At 37.7% G+C, this 24,967-nt stretch overlaps 1 protein-coding gene across 9 annotated transcripts in view; it reads right to left on the bottom strand.

The window, feature by feature from the left end:
• The window catches only part of POLA1 (DNA polymerase alpha 1, catalytic subunit), a 298,585-nt gene that overhangs the window by 40,993 nt on the left and 232,625 nt on the right, over positions 1–24,967 (bottom strand). For 5 of the 9 annotated variants that reach the window (XM_055269496.2, XM_055269499.2, XM_055269500.2 and 2 more), the window contains one exon: positions 23,428–23,524. The exons of 3 other annotated variants lie outside the window; for them this stretch is intronic. In XM_055269496.2, the coding sequence (XP_055125471.1) occupies positions 23,428–23,524 (97 nt within the window). Of the gene's footprint in view, positions 1–18,257; positions 18,332–23,427; positions 23,525–24,967 lie in introns of all 9 variants that reach the window. One more of the 9 variants, XM_063634745.1, reaches the window with a different exon arrangement.

Below are 24,967 nucleotides of genomic sequence, written 5' to 3'. Positions count from 1 at the left end.
AGTTGTTCACAAAAACAGAGAAAAGCAAATGTGGATCTAGCAACACAGACAGATTTTTAAAGGAATTAATATTTTCCACCACCACCAGAAGCCCTTAACATATTTTTTAAAAAATAGTAATTAAAAACAAATCCAAACAAAATTCTTTTCTCACTAAAAATTCAACCCTCACACTCAAAAGTTCAAAAGAGACAATATTTAAAAGCATAAAAAGCATATTTAATTTTAAAAGCCAGTGACATATTTCAAATGTACCAAAAGAAAACCTAAAACCAACAGGTCTTTACAGTGCACCTCCTGGAAATAACGTGGAAGGTTCTCCAGCACTGGTTATTAGTATCTAGCAAGAATTTGTATACAAACACATTTCTTTATCTCCATCCCTACTATAATTTGGGGCAACACAACTTACAAATGTAGTCACTGTCATATTCGAGGTCTTTAGGACTCTAGCAGCTACTTAGCAGAGCACACAAGAAATAACATGCTGAGATGGGAATGAGACTGCATTATCCCAGTCACCTTTGAAAGTTGTGATGCTCTTCAGAATCTCCCTAATTAATATGTAATTTTTAAGGCTTTAGCATTTTCCTCTAGACGTCTGTACATAATTTCTAGAGAAAATATATGGAGTGCTTCCAGCAGGTGCACATTTGGTGGAGGGGGACCTTCCAAAAGCTCCCACAGTGGAAATATCACACTCCTTACCAAAACCCTTCTTTCAAGATCTAGCCCCTGCCTATTTGTCCAACTTCATCTTCTATTACTTTAAAGCCCTTCGTTGCCTGTCCTCCAGCCACACCTGCCTCCTAACTGTCCTAAGATGCTCCAGCTTCAGACTTTTTCCTCTGGTTGTTCCCCTGGTGTAGAACGTCCTGCTTCCAGAATTTCCTCCCTCTTGTCATTCAGGTCTCAGCTTAAACACCAGCTTCTTAGAACTTCGTATCCACTTCTATCAAACCACCCCATTTTATTGTCTCTGTAGGGGTTGTTACTATCTGAAATGATCTTGCTTTTTACTCTTCTGTAGAATGTGCCATGAGAACAGATACCTTGTTTATGCCTGATGCATGGTAAGCAAAAAAAAGCTAAAAACAAACTTACAACATAGAACAATAATAGACACCATAAAGAGGCACTAAAGTGACACAGATGTTTAACGATTTCTTTTTCAATAGCTAGGATGTATGACACTGAGGAAGGGCGGGAGGGGCGAACATCTTTGGAGTCTGCTGGCCCTAAGTTTCAAATGCGTGTCTGTACTAGATAGAATTTACTGTCTTAGAAAATAAGTTAAGTTTACCTGTTTTCCATCTGTAAAATGGGGATAAGAGCATCCACTCAGCAGATTATTGTGAAGATTAGCATGACATGAAAAGAACAGTTCATCAGTAAAGGATTTGATGTGTATTTTATTTTTATTTACCTGCCACTACCAACTACTGACATTTTCTTTAAATAAAAATGGCAACCAAATAACAAAAATATGAATGAATCAGCGCTCACTGTATCACTGTATCACCCTGGAAACTAGGAGATTACAAATACAAATGGACAGAAATAAAAATGGTATGATTTCTAGAATTTTTTTTCCAACTTTTAAGTGATGCCTGATGTCTCTATCACTTCTAATTATAAAATACAACATATCTCATTTCTTTCTTGAGACAAAGATCCAAAGACAACAAACTACTAAAAAACTGCACTTATTAATTTATATTCAGTTAAACAAAGGCAAATATAACAAAGGGTACTTATTAATTTTATTCTCCAGAGATGCTTTAGCTGAACCATGTCATAACAAAGACATCACATAGCAAGGCTTCTATCAGCATTGAACAAAAAAGCAGCTTTTTTTTTCCTTCTGCTTTTTTCATTTGAGCAGTAAGGAACTATGGTGGCTTATTTATTGGGCAGTAAATGTATTAGAGACACTACCCTTTTAGGATAATGAAAACCTCAAAACAGGTCAAACACTTGAAGTGGTAAGTACTGATTGCATCATGGAGGTACATACTATGCAACCAGCCTTCTTTGTGCTACTAATTCTGCAGCTAACAGATTTAGGGAATTAGTTAAGAAGGGAAGGGCACTAGAGAAAATATTATTAACTGAGAAATACAAAAGGATGGCAGCAAAGAGAAGGTTATGGGAGTAAAATTACTAATTGAGGAAAAATAAGGGAAAACAGCAAAAATAGAGAAGGCAATTTATATAAGCTGGACTGGTCTGCACCTATAGTATCAGGGTGGACCCCATGTGAAGTTGCCATATTTTGTACACAAAAAAATGGTCTAATGTCAGCAATTTCATATGGTACAAACCAACACATTTACCAAAGTACTCAGGACTCCTCGTTACTACCTAATAAATGATACCCCCTCACTCCTGCATGAGTTTTGCATGCAAGTGTAAACTCTGAATGGCTTGTATTTGGAACCTTTACACAGCAGTGTCCAAAATGGTAACTGTTAGGGTGTCAGACTCCATTGTGGACAAGAAACTCTTCTATTTTAATAGATTCAAATCCCCAAATTTCTTCTGATGGCTGTTAAGGTTTCAGAAGGCATTCTCAGTTTCCAGAGAAAGATTGATATTAAAAATGTAATACAAGAGTTTAGAAGTGCTTAAATATTTTGAAGTCTGAATAAAGGCAAGATTCAAAGGGCATAATGGAAAAGAAAAGACATGAATTTACATAATAACTAATATTTTAAGATGTTCAAGAAGACCCTTATAGAGACACAGAAATACATTTTTAAAATCACAAGAAGTGGGGATATTAAGGCACATAAATAAAACTGTCATTGCAGTGACAATGTACTGGTGAAGTGGGGCAGGAAGATGAAAAGGGGAAATATTCAGGTAAACACTCCAGTATTTAAAAACAAATGGCGCATTTGGATAGCTAATATGATAATTTGAATTACAGCATGTGGTATTCTAAAAAAGAGTGCTGCAGAGTTGCCTGTGTGCTAGAAGGTGATTGGTTAAGCTTGTTCCAGTATTATTTATGATAATAAAATTTCCTCGTCTGCATTTGGTGGGGGGAGGGGTAGGGAGGTGTTTAAAGAAAGCGAGTATCTGTATAGTGATCAAACTGTTACTGAGCAAGAGCTTAAGCCCACTCCCAATCACCAGGATTTCTTTCTGTTAATTAATCGTAATAAGGATAAGGTAGTGAGGAAGGGGACAGCCAAAGCGCAGAGAGCAATGGGGGCAGGGGTGGGGTGGGACCTGTTTTGCTGAAGATGAAGGGTTTAACTAATCACAGGGCAAAACAGAAGTTGACATTTGCATCTCAATGCTGTCCCTGGTTATAAGCTGACCAAATGTAGATGAAGCCCACTGACAAACCATATTTCACCAATTTTAAGATAAATCTCCTCCCCTATGTTATAACATCTCTGAAATCGGAATGTGTCTTAAGTTAATGCCATTTTGGATTTAATGATAAATGCTGACAGAGTTTAGCTAATGGTCATCTTTCTAAAAGTCACTCTGTTCCAACTTAAACCAGCCAATCAATTATCAGAGAATGTTAAGTTTCCTACATGACTCTGTAACAGCTGCTAGTATCTTAGAAAATAAAAAACACCAGGGAAGGAGATGGTCTTAGTCATCTACATGTTTCTGATGCTTAAACACACCTCTAATTATGCCCTTTATCTGAACTAGGAATCTTGGGAAATAATATACATTAAGAACTTTAATACTGGGACCCCTGACTTTGTTACAAAGAATGCTACTGTGTATGATTCAAAACCTTTATGGAAGGAAATCTAAGCAGATACAGAAAATATTCAATATTTTAATATGTTGAACTACTGGTGGAACAGATGCTTGCCGCTTGGGTAACTACAGAAAACCTAACAGAAATCTTTTGATGAATTTTATTGAAAAGAATAAGACTGTTAAATAAAGATACCATGCAATGAAGGAGGAAAAGAACTCTGGAGTCCTGTGTTGCCCAATAAGGTAGCCGCTAGTCACATGTCACTATTTCCATTTAAATTAATTAAAACTAAGTAAAATGGAAAATTCAGTTCCTCAGTCGCACTAGCTACATTCAAGTGTTCAACAGCTATATGTGGGGCTAGAGGCTACAGCACTGGACAGCATAGGTACAAAACATTTCTACTATTGCAAGGAATTCCAGTGGACAGTGTTACTGCAGATGAACAGTCTGAAGATGAGTTATAGCTCAGCTCCAACACGTAGCGGTTGCAAATCTGGATAAATTAATGGTGTTCATCAAAACTTGCTTTTCTCATTGGTAAAATGAATATGTAATTGTTATCCTACTCCCAGAGATACTGTGAGGATAAGAGGACAAAGGACACGTGAAAGTGCTTTGAAAAGTATACAGTAGCTGGGCGTGGTGGCTCACACCTGTAATCCCAGCACTTTGGGAGGCCGAGGTGGGCAGATCACGAGGTCAGGAGTTCGAGACCAGCCTGGCCAACATGGTGATACTCCCTCTCAACTAAAAATACAAGAATAACTGGGTGTGGTAGCGTGTGCCTGTAATCCCAGCTACTAGGGAGGCTGAGGCAGGAGAATCGCTTGAACCCGGGAGGTGGAGGTTGCAATGAGCCGAGATCGCACCATTGCACTCCAGCTTAGGTGACAGAGCGAGACTCTGTCTCAAAAAAAAGAAAAAAAAAAAAAGAAAAGAAAAATATACAGTGCCATAAACAGGTTAGCTAGTAAGTTATATTTTTATATGATTTACTTTAATAAACACACTTATGTCTGCTGGATATTTTTTTACTGTTTAATCCCCCAAGTTTCAAGGCCTCTTTTTCTTTTTTTATTGGGAAGGGAGGGGGCTGGTTTAAAAAAGAGGAAAAAAAAACATGCCTCCAGATATTTTTTAGCGGACAAATGCTTATAGTAACCACATGAATAACAGAAATGAGTGAAGTGGGCTGTGGTGAGGCTATGGCAAACTGGAGAACCCATGTTCTGTCCAAACTGCTTAGCTGCTACTCGGCTTCAGTCAATCGTGGCCTTTCAGGAATGTTGACCCACTGTAGCCACATATTGATTTTATTTAAAAATGCCAGAAATTTGACTCTTTATAGGAACTCTCCACACTAAAAAATATTAGCAACCATTTAGAAATTTGAAGTGTTCTTCAGGCAAATTAAACACATTTAAAGGTCATGTGCAGTTTGTGGCTGCTACTATGTGACCTCTGGTTTCTAAGACCCTATGGCAGCTATACTTCTTCCTACGTGGCCCCATGTCTTAGGACACTTACAAATAAATGTACACAATTTACTGCTCATTTCATGTGAAATATAAATAAGAGTCACAGTATTACTTATTTTATATAAATTACCATTCTCCAGTATTAAGAAATTATTTCTATGATTACTAAAATATTGAAAAGGAAAAAAAGGCAAGAAAATGATATTATTCCTTCTTGCATGATTTTATATGCAAGTTTTACTGTAATTAAAGTTTTTTATTGCTACTCCATTGGAAAATCACTGAAAATATGGGGGAGAACTATAGTATCGTATATAAAAGCCAAAGTCTTCTACTGATGAATGAGTTAGAAATGTTTTTTAAAATTCTAATTTGAAAAGCTTAATGTCAGAAAGCAAAGCAAATCTTTTAATTCTCCCAGTAATTTAAATGCTATAAATTCAAAAAAACATTCAATTTAAAAGGTTTCTATTATATTGAAGCATACACAATTTTTTATTCCAAGTATACTTAACTGTATTTTATTTTTATCACATGCCCACCCAAAGGAATCAGCAGTTGCAGCCTTTTTATTCAGTTGATAATTCAAATATTATTTCTAATACAAATATATGGTTTATCACGCTTATTTATCACTAACTTGCTACACTTCATAATCACATTACAACCCCACTGTGTACTGAATACCACTTACAGTTCAAACTACTCAAGATAAGCACTGTTACTTTCAAGAGAAGATTGGCAGTAATTAAAGGTCTTATTTAGTAGTTGTTGGTAACCACCTTTTTAAGGAGGAAAAAAAAAATAGAAAGTAGCATAGATATACTTAATTTAGTAATTGTATTTTCTTAATGAGGTCTATTTTGGACATATACTTTAACTGGGGTTAAAACAAAGATGTGCTAAACTGTTATCAATGCTATAAAACAGAATGAGATGGAAGTGTTTTGTAATTCATCAATCAGAAGAATTGAAACATCTGTGACCTACATGGCATAAAACTAAATCATACTAGAACACTAATAATAATAATAAAAACAACAATAGTACTTTGCACTTATAGACCTCCTTTCAGAGGAATTTCAGAGTGCTTTTTAAACACATGTTATTTTCCCTTTTTCAAACAAATAAGACAACTAAATCAAAGAGTAATAATGGTTTGCCCATGCCACAAAATGAGTCAGCGACAAACCAGGAATAGATTTTCTAACTTGCTCAGTCTCCCACAATTATATCGTGCAATGATTACTCTGTTAGAGTATATCTTGCAGGTTACACTCAAGACAGGTATCTCCAGATTTCTTGTGGGCTTACTATTTTTCTCCCCCAGCCCCAGCCTATTAGTAGTATTGTTTACAAACCTACATTGCCATCAATACATGTGCCTGCATACTGCTCAACTGAAAGTCACATGGGCGATAAGAGAAGACCAGTCTGAAAGTCTCTTAGCAGTTCTTCACCTTCCCACCTTCACGAGAGCTTTCTGGGGTTGGCCTCCAGACATTTCAAGATACATTAAAGGCTAGCCAAACAAATAACACATCTGGAGCAGAGAGCTAAAATTATGAATCACTAGAAAAATCTGCAGGTGGCTGGATGCGGTGGCTCCTGCCTGTAACCCCAACACTCTGGGAGGCAAAGGCAGGCGGATCTCTTGAGTTCAGGAGTTGGAGACCAACTTGAGCAACATGGCAAAACCTTGTCTCAAAAAAAAAAAAAAAAAAAATACAAAAAATTAGCCGGGCATGGTGGCACATGCCTGTAGTCACAGCTACTTGGGAGGCTGAAGTGGGAGGGTCACCTGAACCTGGGGAGTCAAGGCTGCAGTGAGCCGTGATTGCGCCAATGCACTCTAGCCTAGGCAACAGAGTGAGACTCTGTCTCAAAAAAAAAAAAAAGAGGAATCTGCAGGGAAAACAACCAGCTGCTATCATATGTATATAAATTCTGGAGGGCAAGGAGTGTGCCTGGGTTGAGACAGTCCTCATTTGAAGTATGATTTTAGACTTTCAAACTTAATCCCACTAATATGACTGAGCATCAGTTTGATTTATATAACCTAAAGGTTTAAACAAAGAAATTTCTAGGCTGGAATTTATGTAATCTTCTGAAGATACATTATATCACAGCCCAACTCTATTAGTAATTGTCAGAAAGTAGACAAATTAAGGTGGGAAATTAAGTCCATGTGGAATGAGGAGATGGTATGGGCTAAATGTTTGATGAATGTATACACACATGGATAGAAATTTTTTTATGACACAGTTGAAGGACGTAATAGGAAATAAACAGCAGAGAAAAGAGGATGGAGTCAGAAAGTGCTCTATTATAGAAAACATTAATTTAACATACCATTTATTAGGCTCCTATCATGAGCAAGTTGCCATCAGATATATAATAATGTATCAAGCATGATCCCTGTCCTCAAATAATTATAATGCAGGAGGGACAGTGCTTAAGAACTACAGGAGTTTAGAGGACAAAGAGATCACTTATGGCTGTGAGGCCTTAAAGTATGAATAGAATATGAACAGAGACTGGGTTGAGGTTGGCTAACCCAGGCAGGGAAACCACACCAGCCAAAGGATGTGGCCACAGTGGAGTCAAGGCCTGCTCAGGGACTGGTGAAGGGTCTAATTTGTGGGTACCAACAGGGTGCAGTCCTAATCCTTCTAGGTAAAAAGGGGTGATCTGAGACTATTTTATAGCTCCAGCTATAGCCAGCCAAGCTATTTCTCCTGCCTGGACACCCCAGGTAAGCCCAAGAGATGAGCACAGGACACAGGAATATCCTCCTAAACCCTCTACTACTACCATCCTGTTCCAGACCACTTGGAGGACATGCAAAATTATAAAGCTGCGGAAGGCTGCTCTACCCAGGATCCAGTCAGCTGAGTGTCAATGTAAATAGAAGAGGACAGGAGGTGGGAATGGTCTCAGAAATCCAAACCACAGAAGCTCCTAAGTACCACGTTTGGGTTAGCCTCCACCTTAATACCTCCCCAGTTACCTATCCAGTCTCCTTGAAAGATCCCCCATCCTCCCCAGCAGCCCCATTCCTTCGTTCATAACGCAAGTTAATGGGGGAAAATAACATGTGCTTTATAGCCAATTTTGTTGAAATGCATTTATTTCATCTGCAGTTTGCTCATTACCAGAAAACAGTTCCTTCTTGCTTACTTTTCCCTAGCCTATTTTTCTTCACTTTATCTTTGATGCTACATTAGCGTATACAGCACCATAAATGCTTCCTTTATCTAGGAAATAATTCTTGTGTTTGACTTCATTTTCCTTTCTACTGTCTGTTTAAATTGTTATCTAGATGCCACCCAGTCTCCCTTTCTATATCAAAGTCAAACTTAATGCATATTTGACAAGTAGCAATATTAAAGTTTGAAGAGTTTCACTAACTCAGAGATTCTCAACACTGTGGGTGTGCATCAGAATCACCTGCAGAGATTTTTAAATACACAGCCGCCTGGGCCCCACCCCAGACCTACTCAATCAGAAATCTAGCTTGTGGATTATTCGTGTTTCAACTTCTCCCATTAAGTATGGAAAACTGAGAATTAAAGTTTTCTTTTTAACATACTTCTGACATGATGCTATTCCGATAGATAAGAAAATTAAAACACAGTTATCAAGATATATTTTAAGCTCCTTGAGAATAGGGACCATGCTTTTTCCATACTGTAACCATTTGGTAAAAATGAATCGAGCATTTGCTACATGTTTGGTGTCGTGCTAGATGCTGAGGATACAAATCTGAACAAAACATGGTCAATGACAGGTTGCAGAAACCAATTCAAATACAGTTGTAACACTAAGTACTATAATAGATAGTCGTTTAGACAAAGTGTTCTCAGAAGTAATAAAACCAACTGACATTTACTGCATGCTTACTACATGCCAGGCACTGTCCTAAGCATTTTATGTATTGCCTGTTTAATGTCCTAGATGTTTTACATATTAGCCTATTTCCATATTATCCTGCTGAATTTAGAACCCTTTGAGGTAGATGCTATTTTTTTCCTGTTTTATAGATGTACTTCAAGGTTACTTATCTAGTAAGGGGTGGAAAGTCAAAATTTGCACCTGGCACTCTCACTCCAGAGCCTGAGTTTTTCATCACTACCCTATATTGCTTTTGAGAAACCCAGGCCAATGCCCTTGGTGTTCAACAAATGCTAGTGGAAGGAAGGAACAAAACAACAAATATTTTACAGAGCACTCACATGGTATGCCTGAAGCTCCTCCTTCCTAAAACTCCTGAACACAACAAACTAGAACCTTTGAATGTTTGTATGATTCCTTAGAGCCTAGGCAAAGACAAATATTACCTTTCCCTTTACTTCAGTAATGAGATCAGAAGTTAGGTTTTCATAGCTAACTCTTAAATCTATCCCTTCATTTCTCTTCCTCTAGTTCATGAGAGCTTACATCATTTGAGCCAAACTAAAAATGGCATTTTGAGGACACTGCTTCCAGGAATTCCCACATGCCTGTAGCATGTTACAGTGACACTCTGCTGCAATGAAAAAGATAGTTCCTTAGAATTAGGTGAGAAAGGCAAATCTAAAGAGATGATATTTCAGGTTGAAAGAAGGAAAAAAGTTTCCTGATTCAGAGTTAAAGGCTGCTGCCAACAGCTTGTTTTGTTTCCAAAGATCAACACACAAAAGTTTCACAGAGCTGGAGGGAAAAGATTTGGATGCTAAGTTAGACAGGGGGCCGGGAGGAGGGGGGGGGCGGGCATAATTCCCATCATTCCTTTGGGAGCAGTACAAAAATAACAAAACCTTTATAAAAGAGATGAGCAAGCTGGCTGTGAAAGGAATGACCCCTCACATATAGGGAAAGCAATTTGCATCTACAGATCTCATTGGTATAAATGACCTCCTTCAAAGAGTGAAAACCTCAATGGAAAGCCACTATATACCCATGAAAAGCTTTGCCGCCTATTTGTTGAGCTGTATACAGACTAACAAACAGGAGTGGTTAACCTGGCGCACCATGCACTATAGAGATATTTTTTTTAAGTAGGCTTAGTCAGCTAATCTTGTTGAGATTTCTCTCATACTACTGATTTCTTATTCTCAAAATAAATTAAGAGGCTTCATTCAAAATTCCCTGTGGTCTACCAGCTTGAGTTTGTTGGGTGTCTTTGATTGTCTCTTGTCTTTAGATTCCCTGCCTTGTCTCTTTAGATTTTGCTGTGCCCTTTGGTATTTCCCGTTAGTCCATGTCTGGAATAGCTAATTACATGGTAGTGTAATTCCTGCCGTACAACAAGGAATAGCAGAACCTTGCTAATTCACACCAATGACTGAAAGACTCCTGTGTAAGTTACTGAATTATGCAAATGAGCAATAAGTGAAGAAAGATGATTCAAAATTGTATTTCATTCATTTATTTTGACAAGTGTAGTTTAGTCTTAATTATTTTGAAAATTTCTTTGTAGCATACTAATAAATTTACTGCAGCTTATTTGTTAAAAGTGATAAAGCCTTCACTAACAGAGACCAGAGTGCACTCTGTTGAATAATTTCCTAAGACAGATTACTGTTCAGACGCTTTCTTTTACTGTGGATTTTACTGACTTTTCAGCATCGACTTTTTTTGGTAAGGCAATATATAACATACCAGTAAACTTGAAGAATTAGTTCAGCAGTAAACATTTACTTCATAAACAGGTCTTACATGTTTAAACTTTCACCATGGTGTTAGTGAAAACACAAAACACAACAAAAAATTAGCCATGCTTTAAGTAAAACATTTTTACATTTTTTTCGTCATAATGCTAACAGGACTTTAATTTTTGTTGTCTAAATAAAACTAGTTTGGTCTGTCAGTCATCCCATTTAATTCCAATTTCTATTTTGCTTTGTCTTACCACACTCCTTTTCTTTATAGTTAAAGACGTCTGTTTTAAGATAAGTGGATATATCACAGTGTGTAAATTTTCATGTCAAAATACTTACATTATTATATTCTGAGTTAAATTATTTAAGATAGAAAAACATTTTGATACACTTTTGACAGATGTATCCTGTACGATGGATCAATTTCTTTCAAAGCACCACCACTGGTTACAGTGGAGAGTGGAGAGTGAAGAGAGAATACCCTTCAAGGACAGTGGGCCCGGTGGCTCACGCCTGTAATCCCAGCACTTTGGGAGGCTAAGGCGGGTGGACTGCTGGAGTCCAGGAGTTTGAGGCCAGCCTGGGCAACATGGTGAAACCCCATCTCTACAAAAAAATACAAAAATTAGCTGGGCATGGTGGCACGCACCTGTAGTCTCAGCTACTGGGGGCGGGGGACTGGGATGGGAGGATCACTTGAGCCCAGGAGGTCGAGTGAGCAGAGATCGTGCCACTGAACTCCAGCCTAGGTGACAGAGCGAGACCCTATCTCAAAAAATAATGCCCTTCAAGCTTATAGTCCTGAGTTTAAAGCTTTGCTTCTTAATAAGCACTTTTAGATGAAATTTTCAATTCAGATATGCTTTCAAATCATGATGCATTTGTCAAAGGAGGTTCTCCCTTTATAAAAGCAAGATAAATAGGGCACTTAAAGAAAAGTGAGAAAGGCAAAACTTAGTCTCAAACTACATGTCTGCATCTGTGCCTATTAAAATCTCACATACTCTTTAAGGCCCAACTCAGGAAATCTCCACCAGGAAACCTTCCCTGAGGTATATGCTGAGATCCCTCAGCAATTCATACCATTCCCTTGTATTTGAGTTACTTGTCTTCAGGCTGAAGTTTCCCTAATAGATTAAGAATAGGGCAGCTGTGATACCGCAGAAAGAAAAGCCGGGCTCTTAACACTTCTAAGCTTTGCTACTTTGGGAGAGTCATTTCATCCTTTTGGGGTTGTTTCTCATCTCAAAAGTGTCAACTACATACCCGTATGCAATGGAATTGTATGGAAAATGTAAAACATAATGGCTGTGAATGTTCTCCACAAAAGTAGAGTCCTATAAAAAGGAGGTATTCAGGGGTGAATGCATGAATAAGCAATTGGTCAGAAGTATTGGTACTTCTAGAAGCAATATCATATAGGACAGAGACCCAATACATATTTGCTGAATAAACTGGGCAAGGGTGCAGGGCACGAAGAGGGGACAGAGAGTAACAGACTTACAGACCTGCTTTTGTGACCCTATTTGAAATTACAATAATTTCTTAAAACAAGAAAAGTACATCAGTGTCTAAAATTAGCCAGCAAATCTATCTTTCTACGAACTAGTTTAAGCCTTAAGCTCTAGGGGATGATGCTAGGGCTTGCAGGGTTCACAGGCCAAGGAGAGAAAGGTTTCCCAGGGCCTTTATACAGGGAGAATGTAATCAGTGTTGATTTAACTCAATGATGGGCTACTAAGTCTGTCTAGTTACTGTCCTGTTAGCCACAAGGTAAGAGAATGCAGATGGATCTAAATAAATTCGTGACAACTACAGGAAGAATTAGTTTAAGAAGGAGTCAAATTGATGATGGGTTTTCTTTGTATATGAAGGGTAGCATTATATGAACAAGATAGTACAGCATAAAATAATAAATGGCACTGATTAATAATGTGAAAATCAACATCAGTTCTTGGCCTGGGCCTACAGGGTTACTGGAGACATCACAAAGACATTATTAGACTTCAAAAGTTACGGTTGATTCCCTTAGATAATTATGAAAAATTTATCAAGAATTATAGGATAATGAAGACATATGCCAATTCATATGAAAAGCAAGAAAGCAAAGCAAAACAAAACACAACAATGTCAGTTTAAATGTCAGCTTCAAAATGAAATTTGTATTATAATTGAAAAGATGAGGATTAAGTAAACACTTTGCTTTTAACCATTAAGGGCTATTCTGGCATGGTACAAGCACTAGTAAAAAAAAAAAAAAAAACAAACAAGAAATACCAACCACCAAAACAAAAACAAAAGATTAAGAGGAAACGTGAGAAGGCAGTGCTGTCTCATAGAGGGAGCATAAACGCTTCTGAAACCATGAGAAGAAATGTTATCACAATAGAGTTAAGGCAAATAAGAAATGATTAAGACATTAAATTCTGGGTTAAGTAAATGGAGAAAAGATTCCCAAGAGGAAAAGAATATGTAATTTTAAAATAACCCCTAACTACTAGAGAAAAATAGCAGAGTCAGACTAAATCTGTTTAAATCCCAAACATCTCTGAGACCATGAAACAATTCTGGATAAATATAAATCCTCTAATTTGCCTGAAGCAAATGGGACTGGCATTTTCATACCGTTCACTGACTTTTTAAAAAAATTCACATTTACTGGAAATTTCAGCTAGTATAAAAAAGTCACAAATTCAATAACTGGTCATACCACAATGAGTGTTTTGTTAGAAAGTTTTAGGAAAAAAACGAATATCTTCTCCTTCTGAGCTGAACCTTTTAGTGTTTAAGGCTACATTTTTAAAAGAAATAACTCGTACATTTTAAGTGGCTGTTTCAATACATTTCTAGTGAGAAGCACTAATTTGGGGAGGAAATTAGTATACCTGTATCTAACCCCAAGTGCTTGATTTAGGTCATGTTGTAATAGATTATACAGATATTACACAAATACTGATAATATTAATTCCTGAAACTCATAGTACATTCTATCATGATACTTAAAGGATCTACTCACTTCTCTGCCATGAGTATTACAAGCCCTTTCCTCCTAATTGATGTGCAATTAATTCAACCAACCTCCAATTAGTCTTCTACAACATTACCCTACATAGACAATAAAGCAGAGCCTCTAGATTGGGTTCTAAACCTGGGCTAAAATAGACTTCTACAGACCAAAAATGGTTCTGGGATTTCTCTTTGTAGTGTAATTTAGATGTCATATCTAATTTGCTGTCATGACTATTGTTTCACTGTGCAATTTTTATGTCGTTTTGAATGGTAAAGGCATCATAGCTTTATTGAATTAAACCTTCTGTCTTTATTTAGGGTCTGATGTTACATGTTTGTGCGCTTATGTTTATGTCTCAAAAGCTGCTTTTGACATCAAATAGTAGAAAGGAGTATGCTCTCTTGATACGTTTGCTCATATCTTAGTAAATATAAACACGAACTGGAAAAACACCTTCTCCAAACTGAAGAAACAGAAAACTGAATATTATCATTGCTTTTAAAGGCAGAGATAGCTATTACATAAGCCATTCACGTTACAGAATTATAGAAGACCTTGCTGTTGTGTAACCTAAATGCCTTGTGGATTCTATTAATCAATTCCTTCCTAAGAAAGAACTGCCCTTTCCACTGACAGTTTTTGTGGTACCTACCTCAAACATTTAGATATTATTCTTACCACACTCCCTAGTCACAAAAAAATTAAAATGCTCTCTTTTTAAATCACAAGGGACGAAGTCTATCTTACCCATACCACAATACGCAGTTTAGTGTTGGTCTGTTGGTACTTATCCTTGTCCTGGCCTATGAGTTCAAGCTCTAAACTAAAGTTATGACTAAGAAGACTAACCGTGGAAAGCCTTCCACTAGACCACCGGAATAGCCTTTTAACTAACTTTTAGTGCATGAAATTTCATAAAGTTTTTACTAGATAATTACACTTCCTGATTTTGTAATTAGTGGAAGTACATGCAATTACATAATAATTATGATAGTAATTACGTAATTAAGATGTATAATTATGTAGTAAAAAACATCATGGAAATAAAACCATCTACTGCGTAAGCACAATACATTTTAAAAGTAAATTCACTAGCTCAACTGTTTAAAAATACTTTTCTTCAAAATAAAATGATTAGCTCACATTATGGCTTAACTGCTTGAGAATTGTTTCATTTTTTTCATCATTGGTGACAGAAGCATATTTTTAAGAAGTACATAAAAAAATCTTATCAATCTTTAGTACTTTTCCTACTAAAAAATGACAATATGCTTTGCAAACGCAGACCATCAACCACATTATCACCTAGACATGGCAGAGCCCTTGTGTTGCTGTGCTTGTCACTATAAAAGGGGAAAGGAACTTGCCCACTAAAAAGACATAATGGGAAATGATTTTATAGAACGAGTAACACATCTGTTATCATAGAAAGCCTCTAACTCTCTTTGTACATAAAAGTGCAAACGTTGAGTGCATATTTACAGAAATGGGCTTAAAGACACATAATTAGAATCTGGAAGCTGGCTGCTCCAAAATATGGCAACTTTCATATACTAACTTAGCTATCTTGAAGAGGATGGCAGAAAATGTACAGAGCCAAGACACTTCTACTTATGGGGAAAGCAACTAAAGTGACCATTTCCTGGAAAATGTAGTTTCTCTTCTGTCACATTGTAAAGTTATCTTGAGTTAAAACAAAAACAAAACAGGCAGTATCCATAGAGAAAAATAAACCAGTGTTAGCAGGCTCCACGCTGCCATCAGACAATACCAACTTTCTCGTTCTTGTAGTGAGTATAAAAACATCACAGAAAAGTCAATGACAGTAGGAAAAAGAAAATTTCAAAATAAACTTTTCAGTAGCAAAATTTAAGAAATAGAATCTTGTTTCCATTAGAAGAATCTAGTTGAATGCCTTGAAATCTTTACAAAATACTACTAAATCAATGTTGTAATGAGGTCCAAAATGTAGTGATAGGGTGAAACTTTACTCTGGGCACATAGAGAGTGGCCCTTACACGAAGTGAGTGTAGAACTACACTCCAGTTCTTTTTTTATTGAGATGGAGTCTCACTCTGTGGCCCAGGCTGGAGTGCTATGGTGGGATCTCGGCTCACTGCAACCTCCACCTCCTGGGTTCAAGTGATTCTCCTGCCTCAGCCTCCCGAGTAGCTGGGATTACAGGCACGTGCCACCATGCCTGGCTAATTTTTTTACTTTTAGTAGAGACGGGGGTTTCACCATGTTGACCAGGCTGGTCTCAAACTCCTGACCTCAGGTGGTCCACCTGCCAAAGCGCTCCCAAAGTGCTGGAATTACAGGCGTGAGCCACTGTGCCCGGCCTTAGTTCTTTCTTTTATAAGCCACCAATCTTAAAAAGCTGAAAGCTATTTTGAAAATCCTAATTTACTTCTCCCTTGTTCCTTCTAGTTACGAAGAAACAAAGTGGAAGAACTCATGCTTTTTGGCTTTTTTCCCCTCTCTTAGCCCTTGTCAGACCACTGCATTTTTAGCTTAATAAAAACATATTTCAAAAGGCCAGGTTGTGATATGAATTCTACCTTAAACTTGGGTAGTCCTTCTGTAGCCTGCATAGTTGTCGTTTTAAAGTTTTACCGAAAGGACGGCCCTAATCAATGAATGAATAAAATGGAAGTAGGCTTTAGTTATTAAGAAGGGAGAGTGTCTTAGATCAGTGCTTCTGAAACTTTAACACGCGGAGGAATCACCTGAGGATCTTGTTAAAATGCAGATACTGATGCAGTAGGTCTGGGGTGGGTCTGATATTTTGCATTTCTAACAAGCTCCCACGTGATGCCTATGCTGCTGGGCTACTGATCACCCTTGGAGTAACAAGGCCTTAGGTTTGACTTGGAAAAAAATACACGGAGAAAACAAGCTGGTTTGGGTTCATTTCTATGTTATTTTTTCCCTCAATTGTGAAATTATTCGGGTAATTACTTCAAGTTGAGTAACATTCTCTATAACATTTTAGTGCTTATAATTTTTTTCATGTTATGAGAGCAGTACATGCTCAGAGTATATAATGTAGAAAATATATAAAATTATAAAGAAAAAGAAAATCTATAATCCACCTAGAGATAACTATAACAAATTCTAGTGTTCCTTACTAATTTTTCTACCTTGCACATACACCACAAATTAGAATCATAAGTTATCTAGTTTTGTATTTTATCATTATATATGTTATTAAAGATTAAACCTACGTAATATCTAACAATAACAACCCCCAGAGGCTCAAGATTATATAAACCACTTTTTTCTTACCAAAATTCTTTACGTATTTCTACAATCACTTCTTTATAATAAACAGATAGCTATGTTCTGAACTGTCAAGTCAGCCTCCTACCATAAAAATTCCCTTAATCAAAGAAACAATTTTTAAAAACCCTCAGATCCTTTTTTATTTGTAAGAAAATGAAATTAAAAATGCAGTTTAGTTACCCATCTTAAAATCTATTTTTCTAAAGAAAATGGCACAAATATAAAAAAATATAATTTTAAGAAGAATAAATAGATGCGAACTGTTTTGTGTGTGCTTTACCTGTTATTAGTTATTAAAAACAGAAAAAACTTGTCCCCAAAATTCAGCAACAGTTTTTCGATGGAATAATACAATCAGTGGGCTTCAAAAAGTGGCAATAAGAAGAAAAGGACCAGACAGGTGCTCTCTGACACAGTCTTCTTTTTAATACTTTGTTAAGGATTTAACCAAGTAAATTCTAAGGATGTCAACTAGCTTAGAGAGGACCACAGGGGCTCTTTGCTACTTTCATGATGAACTTTCCTGCTTTCACTTTAACAGTTCAGGAAATAGAGCGGAAATCCTTAACACTGAAATGGGACCCATCTTCAGACTTTCCAAAATCTCCAAATTCCCATATACACTAAAGCATATAATTTCTTCTATAAAACTCTTATTTTCTGGCTTAAAAAATACTACCTTTTAAGACCCTTTTCAGTACTAGCTGTTGTCTTTGTTTTGGAGACCATTTTCCACAAAGTAATATAATTATTAGCACTTCATGAGTGTAACTACTTAGCTGATGGGGAACACAGAACAGGACCCCGTGGCAGTGTGGGTGAGGAGCAGTTGGCTTGGCTTGCCCATTAGTTAAGTGACTGGATATTCTTTCAGTTCAATTTAAATCTGGCATCAGCAAAATAACATACACTAACATGTTACCTACCTTCAGTATCACTTGCAAAGAGTTCAAGCGACAAGCGTTAAATCTGCAAATGTCAAGGAACTTTAGTAACTTTAATTGCTTCATCAATATAATGAGCACAATCCACTCCTGCCTCACAGGAGTACTGTGAGAACTTGTGTTACACACGTGAAAGGACAATAGGAAACTATAAAGTACCTTAAAAGAGGCAGCCTAGTTCTTCTGGGTGGCATGTTAGGAAACAAGAGGGCCTACAGATGTTACCACCAGGCCTAAAGAAAAGACAGAAGAAAAGAGATGACAAAAAACTGAAAAGTTGAAGGAAAAAAAAAGAAAAGAAAGCATATGAGGCTCAAGAGGGGAAGTGAATGTGGGATTTCACCTGGTTGAGAGGACCAAGAAAACTGCAATCTTCGCAGGTGCAGCTCAGGAGGCTGGGGCACTCAAGGCTGCCCATAGCACTTTGTGAGAAACAGGGTGACTTGAAGAATAGTCCATCTAGGCCTAAAGAGACCCCCATTGGGAAGTCAGGCTTTCCAACGGATACTTCTCCTATGGGTAAATCGTCACCTTTTAGCTAGCCTCTATGCTGCAATTCCAATTTCTGTCTTCAACAGAATTCTACATCCTAGTGTTCCAATTCTGGCAGAGACAAATCCAACGTGTTCAAAGGAATTTATTAAGAAATTCAAGTAGATCATCAGTTATGGACTGAATTGCACCCCACCAAAATTCATACTGAAGGTGGGTTGAAGTCTTAACCCTTTGTACCTTAGAATGAGACTGTATCTGGAGTGGACTGCATTAGAATGGACTGTATAGGGCCTTTAAAGAATTAAGTTAAAATGAGGTCATTAGGGTGGGACCCAATCCAATATGATCAATGTCAGTATAAGAAGAGGAGATTAGGTACAGAGGGAAGACACTGGGAGAAGATAGCTCCTTAGAAGTTGAGGAGAGACCTGGCCAGGTGTGGTGGCTCATGCCTGTAATCCCAGCACTTTGGGAGGCTGAGGCGAGTGGATCACGAAATCAGGAGTTTGAGACCCGCCTGACCAACATGGTGAAACCCCGTCTCTACTAAAAATACAAAAATTAGCTGGGCGTGGTGACGCACACCTGTAATCCCAGCTACTCAGGAGGCTGAGGCAGGAAAATTGCTTGAACCCAGGAGGCAGAGGTTGCAGTGAGCCAAGATCGCGCCACTGCACTCGAGCCTGGGTGACAGAGCGAGATGCCGTCTCAAAAAAAAAAAAAGAAGTTGGGGAGAGATCAACCTTGCTGACACCTTGCTCTTAGACTTCTAGCCTCCAGAAATGTGAGGAAATATAATTAAGCCACCCCATCCATGGTACTTTGTTATTGCAGTCCTAGCAAATGAATACACCATCTTACTATTAATAGCTGACACAGAATACGAGGAGAGAAGCATCTACTAAATGAGAACAGAAACAGAAAAAAAAGTTTCTTTCTAGAACTAAAGAAAGATCAAACACTGAAGTGAAAAAGCAATTACTGGCTCCCTCTCTTTGCTTCCAAAATAATTTCACCATATTGGTGGTCACACTCAGGCCATAACCACACTTAGTTGTTGCCGAATCTGTCTTTCCTCAACAGACTCTAAGCTCCTCCAGGGCAGGGAGTGTTGGTCATCCACCTTTGTTCCTCTGACATGAGGAATGTCACTCAACACATAATAGGAACTATATATAAACAAATTGTTTTTACTGTTGTTGAATAAACAACAACAAAGGTTCAGCTGAGAAAACTAAGACTTTTCTTCCTGCATTTTTAAGGAGATTTAGATTTGAACTGATTCAGGTTTCCCCTAAACTGTTCACTTACCCCTACAGGCCAAGGCACCACAAGATGAGGCAGCCAAATGGGACCATTTCATGCTGCCATCCTGGAAATGGATTTTTACTTCATAGATTGCCCCTATGTTCCTGTAAAACCGCCTTTGAATCCATTATGCCATCTGTGTACATTCTGGAGCAGTTACAATAATAATGCCAAAGTCCCACAGAAATAAGATTTTAAAAATGTAATGCAGTTACAGCAAATATGCAGTAAACACTTCACCGACATGAATAACAGTCCTTTACCATTTTAAAGGAAAAAATACCAAATGGGGTTAATTCACATTATGGACTAATGGTCTGTAAACTTTCGTTTGAAAGCAAGCAGAGAAAAAGCTTTGACAAGAGCTACTTTTCACCATAAAAATAAACCTTTCAAATAATTTGTACATGTTTTTCTAAGTCAAATTGCCAAGTTTCAAACAAAAATTAAAACCACCATCCAGTTACAACCCTTAAAATATGGGTTTTATGATGGAAATGGTAAAACAATCTTAGTGAAGGAAACGTTGCTAGGTACTGACAGTAAAGGAGAGTCTACAGTAAATACTTCACACACCAGTTACAGGGCACTTGTTGACAGAAGACACTTAGACTCCATTCTCAATAATATAACTGTGTGTAACGACTGTCATTTTTCACAGGACTTTTGATGTTAACATCTACTGGTGTTCTGGCCATGGTCCAAATTGAATAAATATATTTGCCCTCCGGTTCCCTTAGATTTTAAACTCATTTTAATAGCAGGTCTCCCTTGAATAGCAAATCAAAAGAGAATTCACTCCAACTTATAAAGTGAGAAGTCAATTTTATTTGTTACATTATTTTAAATTTATGGTGTTTTCCCCATAATTGTTCTCCTCTCTACTATAAGAATATTCTTGTTCCCCCATTGTTCCCTATGAACTATGACCTTGCATTCAATTGTCTTTTATTTAGAAACCATCCAACTATGTCTTTAGAGTGCCCAGGAGAGGGGTTCTGAAACTTGGCTGCACATCAGAATTATCTGGGGGAATTTTCAAAAAACTGTAGCTTCCTAAGCTCTACCACCAACATCTTCTGAATTAGAATCTGTGGACACAGGATCTACGGATTTGGGTTTTTAATATGCCCCAGGTGACTCTTAGGAGAGGGCTTATCAGATGTCATGTGTTAGGAAACCTCTGCTCTTGGTAAGTGTGCCCCCAAGTTTTGGTTTATATCCCACCACTTATGAATACCCTAATACCACTTAGCATTACTGCATGATCTGAAAATGCCTGGAGCATGTAAATTTCAGCTAATTCACTCATTCCCAAACTGGAATTTAGGAATAATAAATAAACAGCAGGAAACTCAAAGAGTTTCCATAGGTAAAATTCAATAAATAAAATAAAAGGGCTCTTGCAACATTTCATGAAGTTCCTTCAGTCACATATATTTTTTTCTCTTCTCGTCTTATTTTCTTTAGCCCTCTGACATGTAAAAGAACCCATCAATAACTCAATGCCATTTTTGCCCCGAATTGCTTGGTAGTATATTATTAGATACAAACAATAAAAAAGTGTACTGATTCTTAAACTTGTGAAATGGGACTACAGTAAACTGAGTGTACAGATCCTGTCAATACTTTTCCCTTTTAGCCAAGCAAGAGGCTTCCAAGCGGCTACTTATTTCCTCTCATTTTCTGTGGGTGTAATAATGTGCACTTCTCAATGTCCTCTAAGAGAATGGGCTAAATCTCCAGTGACTTTCCAGATCACTCCTCTACATTGCCTCCAAGAGTTGCCAGACTTTTTGAAAACTGCTGATCATAAAAGACTGATTCTGCCTCTCAGATAAGAATTTTAGAGCTGTATAGGGAAGAGGAATCTTTCCCCTCAAATAACATATGGAAAACAATCTAGGATGGATAGATTTAGAAAGAAATAATGGGTTGGCCAGGCACAGTGGCTCACGCCTGTAATCCCAGCACTTTGGGGGGCTGAGGCAGGCAGATCACCTGAGGTCAGGGGTTTGAGGCCAGCCTGGCCAACAAGGTGAAACCTCCTCTCTACTAGAAATACAAAAATTGGCCAGGTGTGGTGGCACATGCCTGTAATCCCAGCTACTTGGGAGGCTGAGGCAGGAGAATCATTTCAACCCGGAAGGTGGAGGCTGCAGTGAGCTTGAGACCGTGCCACTGCACTCCAGCCTGGTCAACAGAGCAAGACTCTGACTCAAAAAAAAAGAAGTAATAGGGGAACAGGTTCTAATATACTGATATCCAGAAAGAGGTAACAGACCTGATAGAAACAGATAACGCGTTCAGATAATCAGTACTTAATTTTCTCAACTCATAACTGTCTTTAGGAAAGGTCCTTGGGGATAAAAGAAAAACAGCTGTAAATGATATTACAAGTATATATGGGCTAGACATTGACCATGAATAAAAGTTCTAAAACTTAGTTATTAATAGGCAGAAGAAATTTATTCTCTGTATAAATTTTACTAATTCATGGAAAATATGCTGTGGAGATAGCTCAAGTCCTTGTTGAACATCTAGAGATAAGATACGACTATCTGAACCAGCTTCTCCATCAGTTGTAAAATGCTTTCTCTCCAAGGACAGCAAAACCAAATAAGTCAAGGCATTTAAAAAATAATTTCTAGCCTATCTTGTGGATGGAAAAACAAGTCAATTATGACTGGAATTAAAAACAGTGAGAACAAATCAAGGGCAGCATGGGGATTCTTATGTGGGGAAATCTAGCAATAGTTGTAGGTTTTTAATGTCATTGCGGTTGTTTCCAGCCCCAGTACCGACCAACAAAACGTTGAATTGATACTCGCTGACAAACAACATAAACACTCTGTAGGTAACTAATAAGAAAAATGTGTAAATTTGCCTTTTTTATTTTTCACAGGTAATAGAAAAGTTGTCAATGTGATTTTCAGGTAGGAGAAAAAAAAAACAAACATGCAGTTGTCATGACATTTTCAAATACTTGTATAAGGAAACGCTGAGTGCTGAGGGTTCCATGCAACACCTGATCATACGGGCTGAGGCACCTATACACTCTCTTAGGATGGAGTCAATAAAGGAACTCCACCTCATCCCTCTCTCAAAACGAACCCAGGCTTTTAGCGAACAGCAGAGACACACTCCAGGTCTATTTTTTTGTGGTAATATCTGGTTTTTGTAGGCCCAATGACCATGTTGCCTATGCTTACTTTATTACAATTACTAAACTCTGTAGAAAATAGCATTTTCAAAATATAGCATTTAAAGAGTCCTTTTTGTACTGTTCCTCCCCCAAAGCCCTGCTTTAATAGAGAACAATGTGAAACAGGCTGTGGGGGCCAAAGCTGGGGATTCCTATGCCACCGCCCCTCATGCAGGGGATCCCTGTGTTCACACAGGCCCCCACGGCCTGCTTCTGAGACAGCAATGTGATGCTGCATGAACAGCCTGACACAGTAGGTCTGGCTTTTATAATGCAAATTTCCACTTTAAACTCAAAGGTAATTACAGTATTTTAACGTACCTTTCTCATGATCGGTAGTAAGCTTCTCCAGTGCACACTCTGCATCAAAAATGTACCGGTAAAAGCACAGCTGGGTGTACAGGGACTTGTCAGAATACTGTAATATAACAGAAAATAAATGAATACTACTACTGGGGAGCGGGAAGCGATGGGGATCACTCTCAGCAGAGTGTGTCCCCTACTTTCGACTTCCAAATCAAGCAGCATTTTTTAAAGAAAGTGGGTAAGAAGGGCAGAATCATACTAATGGTTTGTCCCTCTTATATAGCATATACACCTTTCATAATTCAGAATAAATCCTGCCACTTCGATCATAGATTACTACTTGCAAAGCTGCAGACTGATTACCCCTGCTGTCAAAAACCTGATTTTGTCAAACTGCAAATTCCTATGCACTCATGACAATTTGCACTGTTAATTGGGAAAAGTGCTATGTGCTTCCTAACTGGGCCCTGTCCATGCTAGCAGGAAGTTAAACAAATTCTGAAAACTGTTTAATACATATTGCTATACCATGAGCCCCGTTTTATGATTTGTGGTGACAATTCATTGCCTGTGCCAGGATTGGCTCACAGACTCGAGTAACATCTTGACTATTTGCTCTGTGGTAATCCTAAGTGGGCAACGTATGATCTCTGAGAAGTACCATGTGAAATGAAATAACCAAGGTTTTTCATCCCACCCATGTCAAAACACTCGTTTAATGACCTTGTCAAGTTCTAATTCAACAAAGTGTAGGAGACGTGTCTGAACTATTATTCACTCAGCAAACATATACTAAACATTCCTGAGGTTATTTAGAGTCACTGTTTTCTAAGCAACTGTCTCACTCTGTGTGGGAAAAAAATACATGCAGTCAATTCAATAACCGATATGAGAATTATTTGGGGAGTCACATTCAAATGCACTTCTATCTATTTTAAATCAACTGACCTACGAACTTTCTTTATATCTTCCCAAGGGGTTAGACACTTGGGAAACTCGCGAGCTGGAGAACAACGAGCTAAAGCTTTGGTGTTTTCTTTGAGGGGTCCTACCAAGGTGAAACAACTAAGCCCTCAGAACTTTTCAAATGAGAAGATCAAATGACAAACATGTTACCAGTTTCTCCCTTGCTGCCTTGAAATGACACGTAATTTAACCAACACTGAACACCCACTGTGTGCCAAGTTGGTTGAATGAATGAATTAATGAATGACCACAACAGCCAAGTCATTTGTACAATCCATGCAGCGAGGCCAGGTGGCACACACAGACTATCATGTAAATAAGAAATTAAGGAAAACCACTATCTACAACTGGATATGGAAACAGCACTATTTTCAAAGGGAATCTCTCTGAGTAATCAAGCTTTAGATCCAAGCATCCTAGCTGGGTCTTAATGATGAAAAATTATAGTCAACCCAATTTGGTGCAGGAGTAACTAAAATTCAGTTATTAGAGCTCACACTTCACCTTTCTGCTCATTCCCTTATAAAATGTGTTACTAAATTTAGTGTATTTTAAACTTCTTTGGCCATTACAAATGGTATCTATAAAT

Source organism: Symphalangus syndactylus, chromosome X (genome assembly GCF_028878055.3).
Source record: "Symphalangus syndactylus isolate Jambi chromosome X, NHGRI_mSymSyn1-v2.1_pri, whole genome shotgun sequence".
In the NCBI taxonomy this organism is placed as follows: Eukaryota; Metazoa; Chordata; class Mammalia; order Primates; family Hylobatidae; genus Symphalangus; species Symphalangus syndactylus.
The sequence above is the reverse complement of the archived record's forward strand: the minus strand, read 5'-3'. Positions and strand labels throughout refer to the sequence as shown.